Source organism: Vicia villosa, linkage group LG5 (assembly GCF_029867415.1).
Source record: "Vicia villosa cultivar HV-30 ecotype Madison, WI linkage group LG5, Vvil1.0, whole genome shotgun sequence".
Taxonomy (NCBI): domain Eukaryota; kingdom Viridiplantae; phylum Streptophyta; class Magnoliopsida; order Fabales; family Fabaceae; genus Vicia; species Vicia villosa.
In genome coordinates, this window is record NC_081184.1 from 60,459,422 (window position 1) to 60,472,614 (window position 13,193).

At 37.2% G+C, this 13,193-nt stretch overlaps 1 protein-coding gene across 1 annotated transcript; it reads right to left on the bottom strand.

The window, feature by feature from the left end:
• Window positions 1-11,840: 11,840 nt before the first annotated feature.
• On the bottom strand, window positions 11,841-12,113 carry LOC131606667 (uncharacterized). Its single transcript, XM_058878842.1, has one exon. It carries the CDS (start codon window positions 12,111-12,113, stop codon window positions 11,841-11,843), a length of 273 nt encoding a protein of 90 aa, XP_058734825.1.
• Between the last annotated feature and the right edge of the window lie 1,080 nt (window positions 12,114-13,193).

Consider the following 13,193-nt stretch of genomic DNA (forward strand, 5'->3'; position numbering starts at 1 on the left):
ATGTGTCTTCTTGTGTAACTTTGGACTTTTTCGGTGCACCTTTCGTTTTAACTGGTTGAGATGGCGGTTTCAAATCGGTGGTCTCCGGAAATGCAATTTTTCGCAATTGCTCTTTTATGTGCATTTTGGTGGTGTCACCCGCTTTAGCAAACTTCTCCATTATCACTTCCAACTCGTCGGAGATGGTGATTTTGGAGTCATTTTCCTTCGGCGGGGCAAAATCATCAAAACGAAGTTTCTTCCAATGGTCGGCTACCTCATCCATGCGTATTGGTGAATTCAACTTCTTCTTTTTTGAAATAATACAAGCACACGGAAGGTCGTATGTAGTTCTAATGGTACACCCACATAAAGAACTATCCGGCCCCGTGGTCTCTGACCGCTTCGCTTCATGAAACAAAAAATTCAAACCCGTCCGGGATATGTTGTAAATCAAATGGGAGAATAGAATTTGGCCCTTATACCGGTGTTCCATAACCGTTTTGCTCCGACCGAACGATGTTTGAATTTCATTGTGTTAATTTTGGAGCATTTGGTTGACGGTGTCCCATCCCCGACACAAATCTCCCTTGCTATCACCCAACCACCTCTTGAAGACCGCATGTGCGGATTCAACTCGGTTAGTCGTGGTGCAACCAAGATGTCCAACTCGATTTGTCCAAGCGCACACCACTTTTTCTCTAACTTTGTCAAGAATGGTGGATTCGACGTAATGACAAAATGTCTTAATGGAACCACACAAAGACCTAAAGTGTACCAATTTCTCGGTATACACCTCTTCGAAGTGTGCATCCAAAATTTCCCTCCATGCCGACATTATCCTCTCAACCACAACACCGGCTTTGATAACTTTACCGTTTTCATCCGGCCTATCTTTTGTCCCAACCGCGGGTTTCAACTTACTTCTCACGTTGCAAGTTATGTGATACCGACAAAGTAACGCGGTCGATGTCGGGAAGACGGTATCAACCGCATTCATCAAAGCATTTTCCCGGTCGGTGACAATGACGTTTGGCATAACCTCTTGATCAACTAACAAAGACTTGCAAATTCCCAAGGCGCATGTAAAGTTTTCTTCTTTTTCACACTCCAAAAAAGCAAACCCGACCGAATAAGTCTTGTCCGTCGAGGTCACACCGACTATCTCTAGAAGAGGAAGCATATATTTGTTTGTCTTGTACGTCGAATCCATGACTAGAACAGTTAGAAATATGTTGAACAATTTGATACTTCCGGGATGAGTCCAAAAAATATCACACACGGTAACTTTGTCCTCGGAGGTTCGGAAGCTTGAAACATAATTGTTATCGCCTAGTAGTTTCAAAAGTTGTTGCATTTCCGACCGAGGGCCCATATTCAAAACCTTGAGATTGTGTCATTCATTGTAAACTTGTTTGATATTTGAAACGCTATCCGGTTTCTTACGCTTCAAATCGGCAAGTATGTTGCGAGGCGCCACTTTGACTATCGTTAAGTCCGATATCACATTCCTCTCTTCGCGGGACAAACGACACGCCATTGGATGTCCGTGTAACTTGACATCCAAGGCATATGATTATGAATTCCACAAATTACGGTTAACCGCCACAAATCATCAACCCTCCGAGTAGCATGCAACTTAAAAGGACACCCGCACTTTCTCGATCCCATGTCGTCGTGTTTTAGCACCCGGTTTGATTGTACATAACTCCCACCTCGTTCGCAATTCAAAACAACGAAAGCTTTCCGCCTACTATTTCCGTTGTCCGACCTTAAAATAACAATTCCAAATCCAAGTTTACTAGCTTCGTTCCGAACCCACTCAATCAATTGTTCGCGACTACCGAAGCTCCGATCATTTGTAAATTCTTGCCGAACATCAACCGCATTGATCATAGGATTAACGTCGATAACCGGATCGTTATTAACGTTGAGAAATGCCGGAACTACTGCGTCATTGTCTTGCACATTGTTGTCCGGATGCACCATACCTAACAAATGAAAAAATTAGCAAAAGTTGGCCAAAACAGTTTTTTTTAACTGCCAGGGCATATTTCGGAAGTTCATTTCCGAAATTTGTTAGGTAATATATTTCGGAAATGAACTTCCGAACCATATCGGTTTCAGCATAAATTTGTTGAATTAATGTAGTGAAATAGGGGATGAAATGAGAGATGTTTACCTGAAATTGTAGCTTTCTATGCTCCCTTTAACGTGATCAACGGTTTGAAACTTGATTTTAGGACGAAAAATGGATGGTGATTGATTGGGTTTTGGAGAGGGTTTGGGGAAGTTTTGGAGAAAAATGATGAAATAGTGGAGGGAAATTTGTATATGTAGCAATATTTTCGGAAATGAACTTCCGAAAATATTCACGGTTTTTGAATTTTTTTGACTTCGGAAATGCATCTCCGAAAACACCAATTTTTTGGTGTTTTCGGAGATGCATTTCCGAAGTAAAAAAAAATTCAAAAAAAAAATAACTTCGGAGATGCATCTCCGAAGCAGGGGCAGTTTTGGATTTTCGCTGGGGGTGACCCCCATAGGGAGGTGGGTAAAGAAAAATTCAAAATTTATATTGTAATTAATAATTTTATGTGTTGTCTCCTTTTTAATGGCTTCTATAGAGGGCTAGTATTTTATTTAATATGGATTCTAAATTGTGAAATGACTAGACATTGAAGTGATTTTTAATATGGTATTTGTTGTCAATTCAATGCTAATAACGAAATATAAAATAAGGAAAAAATAAAGAACAAGGAAAAAAATTATAACACAAGAATTGGTTATAACTGCTATTCTTTTACTTTCTCTTAGAAAACAAGATTGCAAGTTTACAAGAATAACAAATAATCTCTCTCACCCTAAATTAGGATTTGCAGTATGCAATGATGAGAGACTAGTATGCTATTTTATAATAAAACCTAACATACTAACTAATGGGCTTTTTCCACAAGGTCCATTACACAAGCTAGTTTAATAAACAAACTAACTTAACAAATTAGGGTTTAAACACTAAAATCTAATTTAGCATGCTAACAACCCTAGCATCTTTGACTCCAACAAGTGAACAACCTTCGACTTCATGCTTAATCCTGTCGAAACCAAGAAGCTACCCTTCGACCATACTAGAGTTCGATCCAATATCTCACAAATCTCAACCTTGGACCTAACTCTACAACATCAAGGGAACAAACTAGCTTTCTTCATGCAGCTTTATCAACTGCATACAGTGGAAAAACTTGCAACTTGGCAATGTCTTGGTGATCATATCAGCAACATTGTCCTTAGTCGAAACCTTCAGCACTTGGACTTCTCCATGCTCGATTACTTCGCTGATGAAATGCAACCTCACATCAATGTGCTTAGTTTGCCCATGATATGCTAAGTTCTTCGACAGGTGTATTGCAGTTTGACTATCACATTTAACAGTGATACCTCGACCTTGAAGTTTCATCTCCTTCACAAAATCTTCAAGCCACAATGCTTCTTTCACAGCTTCAGTTAGGGCAATATACTCCGCTTCAGTGAAGTGTTTATTTCCAACTAATTGTAGTTCCAAACATAGTGAAAACATATCCAAAAATAGATTTTATGGAATCCATATGACATGCATAATTAGAGTCGACATATCCTTTGATTACTGCTTTAATATCTTCACCCAAGGCTCCACCATAAATTAGGACCCTGTTCAGAGACCCATTTATGTACCTTAAAATCCACTTCAATGCTTTCTAGTTAGCCATTCCAGGATTCGCCATGTACCTGCTTACAAGACTTACTGTATATGCTAATGTCGGGTTTAGTACAAACCATATCATACATCAAAGAACCAACTATATTAGCATATGGGATTGAGGGTTTGTACGACTCACAATTGGCTTCGAATTCAACATTAGTACCGGGACACTAATCAATACTCAACTTGAATTGAGGGTTTGTCCGAGTCACAACTGGCTTCAAATTTGACATAACTTTGACTTCTTTCTATCTCTTCGAATGTCAATTCTAAGAATACCGGAAGCAGCTCCCAGATCCTTCATATCGAACTCCTTATTGATTTCAGCCTTCACCCTTTTTACATCTTTGAAACTGTTGCTTGCTATGAGAATATCATCCTCATAAAGCAACAAAATAACAAATGAATTACCAGGTCGAAATCTGAAGTAAACACAGTGGTCAAACTGACTTCTAATGAAACTTATGTGTGCCATGAACTTGTCGAATATCCTATTCCACTATCGAGGAGATTGTTTTAGCCCATATGAATATCTTTTTAGCTTGCACACATAATCTTCCTTCCCCTTTTCGACATACCCTTCAGGTTATCTCATTAGGATCGTTTCATCTAGATCACCATATAAGAACGAAGTCTTCACATCCATCTGTTCCAGTTCAAGGTCGAACTGTGCCACCATGGCAAGCAACATTTGAATGGACCTATGCTTCACAATAGTATAAAACACATCATTGAAGTTGGCACCTTCTTTCTGAGTGAAACCCCTTGCAACTAACCTTGCCTTATATCTTTTCAACATCACTCCTTCGATTCCTTCTTTAACTTTAAAAATCGATTTACATCTGGCTAACCTTGCTCCAGCAGGTTTCTTGATCAGTTCCCAGGTGAGATTATCATGAATAGATTTCATATCATCATTCATGGACTTCAGCCATTCAGTCTTCTTTTGACTCCTCATAACTTCTTTATAGTCTCTAGGTTCTTCGTCTAGAACCTCACTTGCAGAGATTAAGGAATAAGCTATAAGATCTGCATACCCAAGTCTCTGAGGTGGCTTGATGACTCTTCTTGACCTATGTCTCAACAATAGGTAGTCATCAACAATTTCCTCAACTTCCTCGACATCTTCTGCTTCTTCTTCGACTTCATCAGGGATATGCAATTCAGCATCAACTTGCTCCACCTCAACAGGAACCTCTACCTATTCCAGCTCTTCGACACTTCGACCATCATCATCATCATCAGTTTTCTTGAAAGCCATCTCAACTTCATTGAAAACTATATCTCGACTGGTGATACACCTCCTGTGACCTGGCTTTAGGCACCATGGCCTATAAGCTTTGAATCCTTCAGGGTATCCCATGAGCATGCATTTCAGAGCTTTAGGTTTGACCTTGTCTTGCCTAATGTGAGCATAGGCTACGCAGCCAAATACTCTTAGGTTGTCGAGATCTGGTGGATGTCTCGACCAAACTTCTTCAGGTGTCTTCATATCTAACACTGTCGAAGGACATCTGTTTATCAGATATGTTGCTGTCGAAACGGCCTCAGTCAAAAACACCTTATTTAATCCAGCACTAGTTAACATGCATATGACTCTCTCCAAAAAATAGTTCGATTAAACCTTTCACCCAAACCATTTTGCTATGGAGTACCTGCATTAGTTATGTGCCTTGCAATACCAGAGGCAGCACAAACACTGTCGAACGCCTCATTGCAACATTCAAGGCCATTATCGGTTCTCAACCTCTTGACCTTCTTGCCATTCTGATTTTCGACCAGAGTCTTCCAACTTTTGAAATTCTCAAAAGTTTCATCCTTAGTATTCTGGATGAATACCCATAACTTCCTGGAATAATCATAAACTATGGATAGAAAATACCTTGCTCCTGAATGTGATGGACACCTTGCAGGCCCCCAAAGATCAGCATGGATGTAATCAAGGGATCCATGTGTTCTTTGTTTGCCTTTGTTGAACTTCACTCTGCAAGATTTTCCAAGTACACAGGGTTCACAAAACTTCAGTTTTTCGACTTTGTCTCCACCAAGCAGATTTTGTTTCCCTAATTCGACCAGACCCCTTTCACTGACATGGCCCAATCTCATGTTCCAGATTTCTGTCTTCGACAAAGGTTTCGTGGATGCAACATTTTTCGAACCACTTACAACTTCATCCTCAAGGGTATACAAGCCTTGTTTCTTCACGCCTCTAAAGGCTTCCTTCGAACCCTTCATGACTCTTAGGATACTTTTCTCTCCTTGGAAAACACATCTTTTCTTGTCGAATTCACCGAGAGAAAACAAATTTCTCTTAACCTGACTTCAGTCAACAACCTTATTGACTCATTATGGAGCTTGAATCTCACAGATCCAACACCTGCAATCTTGCAAGCTTTGTTGTTTCCCAGCAATACAGACCCACCATCTTGATCACATAATTCCTGGGACAAGTCTTTGTTTGGAGTCATGTTCTAAGTGCAACTTGAATCCATAATCCACTCCTTACTAGAGTCTTCGCTCGAAACCACAAGAACATCAAATGATTCAAAATCATCTTGAACAGTGGAAGCATTGCCATTATCCTTACCTCCATGATCTTTCAGGCGTTCAGGGCACACCTTTCTTGTGTGACCCTCCTTCTTACAATGATAGCGTCGAATACCGGATGCTTCTCCACTATAAGACTTCTGCTGACTTTTGCCTTTCTTCTTGTCGAACTTAGCATCCGTTCACAAGAATTTTCCCTTAACAGCCAAACCTTCACCAACCGTCGAAGGTATATGCTCCTTTCGTTCATTCAAGTCCTTAGAATACAGAGATGATTGAACTTCTTAAAAGGTCAGGGACTCCTTTCCATATAAGAAAGTTTCTTTGAAGTGAGCATGTGAACGAGGCAAACCACACAACATTAACAACGCTTGATCTTCATCATCGATCTTCACATCAATATTTTCAAGATTAAGAATCAGCTTGTTGAACATATCCAACTGCTCGGCCAATACTTTGTCTTCAATCATCTTGAATGAATACAATGCTTGCTTCAGGTATAGTCGATTTACCAGCGATTTGGTCATATACAAATTTTCAAGTTTCATCTATAACCCTGATACCGTCGTCTCCTTTGATACCTGTCGGAGAACCTTATCACCAAGGCTCAATAAAATTGTGTTGTGTGCTTTCTCGATCATGGCGGTCTTCTCTCTTTCTGTTAACGCAACGTCCATAGTCGTCACTCCCTTCAACGCTTACAAACAACCCTGTTGAACCAGTAGGACTTTCATCTTCAAACGCCACAGACCGAAATCATTCACTCCTGTGAACTTTTCAATCTCATACTTTGTTGAAGGCATCTTCTCCACGCTCACCGCACCAATTTGTTGTGAATTCAATGCCATTAACAAAGTATAAAACAAGGAAAGAATAAAGAACAAGGAAAAAGAAGAAGAACACAAGAATTGGTTATAACTGTTATTCTTTTACTTTCTCTTAGAAAAGAAGATTACAAGTTTACAAGAATAAAAAATAACCTCTCTCACCCTAAATTAGGATTTGCAGTATGCAATGATGAGAGACTAGTATGCTATTTATAATAAAACCTAACATACTAACTAATGAGCTTTTTCCACAAGGCCCATTACACAAGCTAACTTAACAAATTAAACACTAAGACCTAATTTAACATGCTAACAACCCTAGCATCTTCGACACCAGCATGTGAACAGCCTTCGACTTTATGCTTAATCCTGTCGAAACCAAGAAGCTACCCTTCAACCATATTAGAATTCGGTCCAATATCTCACAGTATTGGACTTGTGATTGTGATGAATTATATAACCAATAATATTCATGAATTTATCATCTATAATTTACATGTGATGAATGATAATATAGGCCTTGTGATGAATGATAGATTGTATTGGCCTTGTGATGAAAAAATTATAGTGTTGACCTTGTGATGAATGAAAAAATAACTATATATTCATGTTTATAATCTTTAATTGATCAATGAATGTTAAAATATATTAAAAAATTTATAAATTTTTTTTGATGTTGTTGTAATTGGGCTATGATTTTTTTTAAGGTCCAAACCGTTTAAAACCAACTAATAAACCAATCAAACCGAAACCAAACTAATCGAAATTATGTTCAGTAGAAATTGGGTCTTATTTCAGCACCCACAGTTAAGGGAACTTTGGGCCCAAAATTGATCAGACTCGACCATTTGTCCAACCCTAAGTTGGATCTGCGAGGTTGGTGACTTTTTCCATTTGTAAAATGTGCTAGAAGTATTGCACAGAGTAATTTAAAAAATATAATTAAAAAATATGAAAAGTGATAATTACATTCATTTTAAAATAAAATATCTAATATACATCTATAATCTAATATACATTTATAAAAATTAAAGTATTTAGAAAAATCAAATATACCCTTCGGATTAAATGACTAAACTTTCTTTTCTGATTTCAAGATTATATGTGACTTATTTAACTATTGCTCCACTCTCGTTCCTTTGGTATTTAATGAATCTCATGTGTCACTATCACATTTTTTCTTAGTCTTTTTTAATTTATTTTTTAAAAAAATTTACTGATTCTTAAACACTAATATTGGTTGTTGTAATAATTAAATTCGTTGAATGAAAAGATTTTCTACGGCTCCACTTTGATTCCATATTCAAATCTATTCCATTTTTACGGCTACCGTTAATGTAATATATTGGAACCAATGTATAAGAAGTATATAATAAATACTATCAAATTTATTTTGTTGTTTTTGAATTTTCACTAGCTACTGTATAATTCCTATGTTTGGATATCACGAAATGAACGGAGCGGAATGGAGCGGAACGGAGTGGGATGGAGCGGAATGGAACGGAGCGGAACGAAGATACCATTCCATTGTTTGGAAATTTTAGAACGGAATAAGACAAATTGTTCATTCCGCCCAAATCGGAGGGGAAGGAATATGGTGGTAAGTGATGGAATGGAATGGAATCCATACCACTCATTTCCGCTCCGCTCCATCCGTTTTTAAATTATCAAACAATGGAATATCATTTTATTCCATTCCATTCCGCTCCGCTCCATCCGATTCCATCAATCCAAACAAAACCTAAGGTTCAGCTTTTTTTTTCTTTCTATTCTTTTTCTCCTCTTGCTTTTTCAATCCATTGGATTTTGAAATTCTATTCTTTTTGTTCTCTTGCTTTTTCAACTGAAAAAAAGGCTCTAACATGTTTAATTTATTTTCTGATTTTTTACAGGCTATGTTGCGTAATTTTTTCATGTTTATCTCTTAAAATCGATTTTTGTTCACTTGCAAAAAAAACATGGGTCTTACTACTGGCAGTACGGATAATTGCATCGTGCAAATAAAACATAAAAGGGTGCAAATAAAACATAAAAGGGAATGACAATTGAAAATTATTTCTAGAAACGTTTATCAAAATTTCTTAAGAGAATTATGACTATATTTTCATCATTATTGAATTAATGAAATTTGTCAATTATATTATAATAATAATTTTATCTTATAACTTTGATATTAATATTATAATGAAGTTAGAGAATCAGATGTGGTTTATTATAAGTACAAATCAATGATTAAAAGTTGAAGCATATTATTAATCTGTATTTATAACTATGTGAATATTAATCAATTGAAGAATTAATTTAAACTTTGTTGGGTACCAGAGTATAAAGATAATTAGGACACAACTTAAAATAAGAGATTAAGGAGTAGAAAATGACACATAATATTTACGTGGAAACCCTCAACAAATAAGGGAAAAACCACGGGGACCGGTAGAAAAGATTTTCACTAAGTGGAAGAAATTACAACACTTCTCTCTAAATACAAGGAGAGAATAAATTACACTCTCTCTTGAAATAGGAGAACACTTACTAAAAGAACCTTACAAGGAGAACACTATTTTTTTTCTCTCTTACTTTTTCTTCTTAGTTACTATGTTGTAATGCTATTTTGTGGTGTAATACAAATGAGAAATGAACCTCTATTTATAGGCGACCATCTTTACAAAACCATGGAAGATTCATAAAACCATGGGTGCAAAACCATGAGTGCAAAACTATGATTGTTTCTTTCTTTGACCCACATGATTTCCTTGACCATATGATTTCTTTGACTCACATGATTTATTTGACTCACATGATTTCTTTGATCCACATGATTTCTTTGACTCACATGATTTCTTTGATCAAAATTGTGACTTTATTCAATCTTTGACCATTTGACTACAATCCATGACAATAATGTCCTGGACCATTTGACCATAATCTTTGACAATCTCCCACTTAAAGTCACATTTGTGATCTTGCAAAAATTATCTCTACCTTAGCAACTTCATGTTGATTACGCTTCTAATAGGCCATAGGAAGACCTACACCATACAAACTTATCAGAGTTGATCGGTTTTGTCATCGCATCTGCTAGATTATCATTGGTGTGAATTTTCTGCATATCCACACTTCCTTCTTCTACTACCTCTCTGACAAAATGGTATTGAACTCCTATGTGTTTTGTTCTGGAATGAAAAGCTGGATTCCTTGCAATGTGCAAGGCACTCTGACTGTCACAGTAAACAATAATCTTTTGTTGCATGTGTCCGAGTTCTTCCAATAACCTTTTGAATCCAAATTGCTTCCTTTCATGCTTGGGTAGCGGCCATGTATTCAGCTTCTGTAGTAGACAAAGCTACAACAGTCTGCAATTTGGATAACCAACTTACCGCTCCTTCTGCAAGTTTGAACACATAGCTAGTAGTAGATTTTCTTTTATCAAGGTCACTTGCAAAATTTGAATCAACATAGCCTCTGATAGTGAATTCTGATCCCCCAAAACATAATGCAACACCTGAGGTTCCTTTGATGTATCTAAGGATCCTCTTAACAACATTCTAGTGTTCATTACCTGGATCTGTCATAAAGTGACTGACCATCCCAATTGCTTGAGCAATATCTGGTCTAGTACATATCATAGCATACATTAGGCTTCCCACCGCTGATGCATACGGTACTCGAGACATTTCCATCCTCTCCGCTTCATTGCTAGGGTTCATACTTGAGGATAATTTAAAATTGACAGGAAGTGGGGTAGAGATTGGCTTACAGTCTTGCATGTTGAAGCGACGCAATACTTTCTGAAGATAATTCTTCTGAGAAAGCCAGATCCTTCTGTCTTTTCTGTCTCGGTGAATTTGCATCCCTAAAATCTTGTTTGCTTGTCCAAGGTCCTTCATATCAAACTCCCTAGCCAACTGTGCCTTCAATTCTTGGACTCGATCTTTGTTGGGGCCTACCACCAACATGTCATCCACATACAACAACAAAATGATAAAATCATCATTATCATCAAACCTTTTCTAATACGTACAATGGTCTGAATTTAATCTGTTGTATCCAAGGCTCGTGATGAAGGAATCAAATCTCTTGTACCAACATCTTGGTGCCTGCTTTATACCGTATAGAGATTTGGTCAACCTACAAACCAAGTTTTCTTTTCCTTGTTCTTCAAAGCCTTCGGGTTGGAGCATATATATTTCCTCTTCAAGTTCTCCGTGAAGAAACGCAGTATTTACATCAAGCTTCTCAAGATGTAGATCAAATGCAGCAGACATCGCCAAGACCACTCGAATTGTGGTGAGTCTTACCACTGGAGAAAATATTTCATTGAAATCAATACCTTCTTTCTGAGCATATCCTTTGACCACCAGTCTTGCACGATATCGATCCACCTGATCATTGCCATCTCGCTTAATTTTGAACACCCATTTGTTGCCAATGGATTTCCGACCTTTAGGAAGTTCAACAAGTTCCCATGTGTTATTTTTATGTAAGGCTTCAATTTCCTCCTACATTGCTGCCATCCATAGAGATGCATCTGAAACATTTAATGCCTCATGAAAGGTTGATGGTTCTCCATCTTCTGATAGAAGACAGTATGCATCGTGACTTGCCATCACATTTTCCACTATTGTGAAATCTGATGCAGATAGTTGAGCCAGTAATGTGTTCAAATTGTTGATGTGATCCGGCACCGAGGTGGATTCACTCATTCGAAGAGTGTAGAGTCTCCTCTTTAAGAAAATTCTATTGTGAAGTTACTTGACCTCGTACATTTGGATGAGAGTATCCCAAATCTTCTTTGCAGTTTTCTTTTCTGCAATACTGGACAAAACTGGATCCGCCATTGCTAAGTGCAAAATGGCAACAGCATTGTCATCCATATCTTTCCTTTTTTCATCAGTTATATCTACAAGTCTACCTTCAATTGCTGGTAAGCAATTATCCTTCCTCAGGATCGCCTTCATCTTCAATTTCCAAAGGGAGAAATTACTCCCATTGAATTTCTCAATCTCAAATTTTGTTGCCATTTAACTATTATTAATTTTTTTTCACTAAACCGGTTTGCACAATTTCACTGTGAGTAGCACAATATACGTAAGCAGTATTGTATTTTTTTTACCACACACTAGAATAAATCTAATATACGTTAACAATCACTGCAAAAGTATACAACCACATGTGTGAATAGTAACCGAATGCCGCAACGGAAATAGGGACCAACACCAGCAGCTCTGATACCACTGTTGGGTACCAGAGTATAAAGATAATTAGGACACAACTTAAAATAAGAGATTAAGGAGTAGAAAATGACACACAATATTTACATGGAAACCCTCAACAAATAAGGGAAAAACCATGGGCACCGGTAGAAAAGATTTTCACTAAGTGGAAGAAATTACAACACTTCTCTCTAAATACAAGGAGAGAATAAAAAACACCCTCTCTTGAAATAGGAGAACACTTACTAAAAGAACCTTACAAGGAGAACACTATTTTTTTCTCTCTTACGTTTTCTTCTTAGTTACTATGTTGTAATTCCATTCTGTGGTGTAATACAAATGAGAAATGCACCTCTATTTATAGGTGACCATCTTTGCAAAATCATGGAAGATTCATAAAACCATGGGTGCAAAACTATGATCGTTTCTTTCTTTGCCCACATGATTTCCTTGACCATATGATTTCTTTGACTCACATGATTTATTTGACTCACATGATTTCTTTAATCCACGTGATTTCTTTGACTCACATGATTTCGTTGATCAAAATTGTGACTTTATTCAATCTTTGACCATTTGACTACAATCCATGACAATAATGTCTTGGACCATTTGACCATAATCTTTGACAAACTTTACAAATGATAATTTGATAGATGTGTAATGTAAATTCATACTGAACCCGTGCGATAGCACAAATTTCTTATTAGTATTTATTAAAATGACAGTTAATTTGACTATTTAGCTTGAATAATGCGAGGAAATGATTCTTGAACAAAGTTGTTTGATTGATTTTTATTGCTGAAAGAATGGTGATTATTGGCATTAGAAGTCACTTTCGTTAGATTGCATCTGCGTATCACAGGCAGCTAGTCTCCATAAGCCTCG

Bases quoted from the DNA above. Each gene is read 5' to 3' on its own strand.
- LOC131606667 (XM_058878842.1), bottom strand. From the start codon at position 12,113: ATGGCAACAAAATTTGAGATTGAGAAATTCAATGGGAGTAATTTCTCC.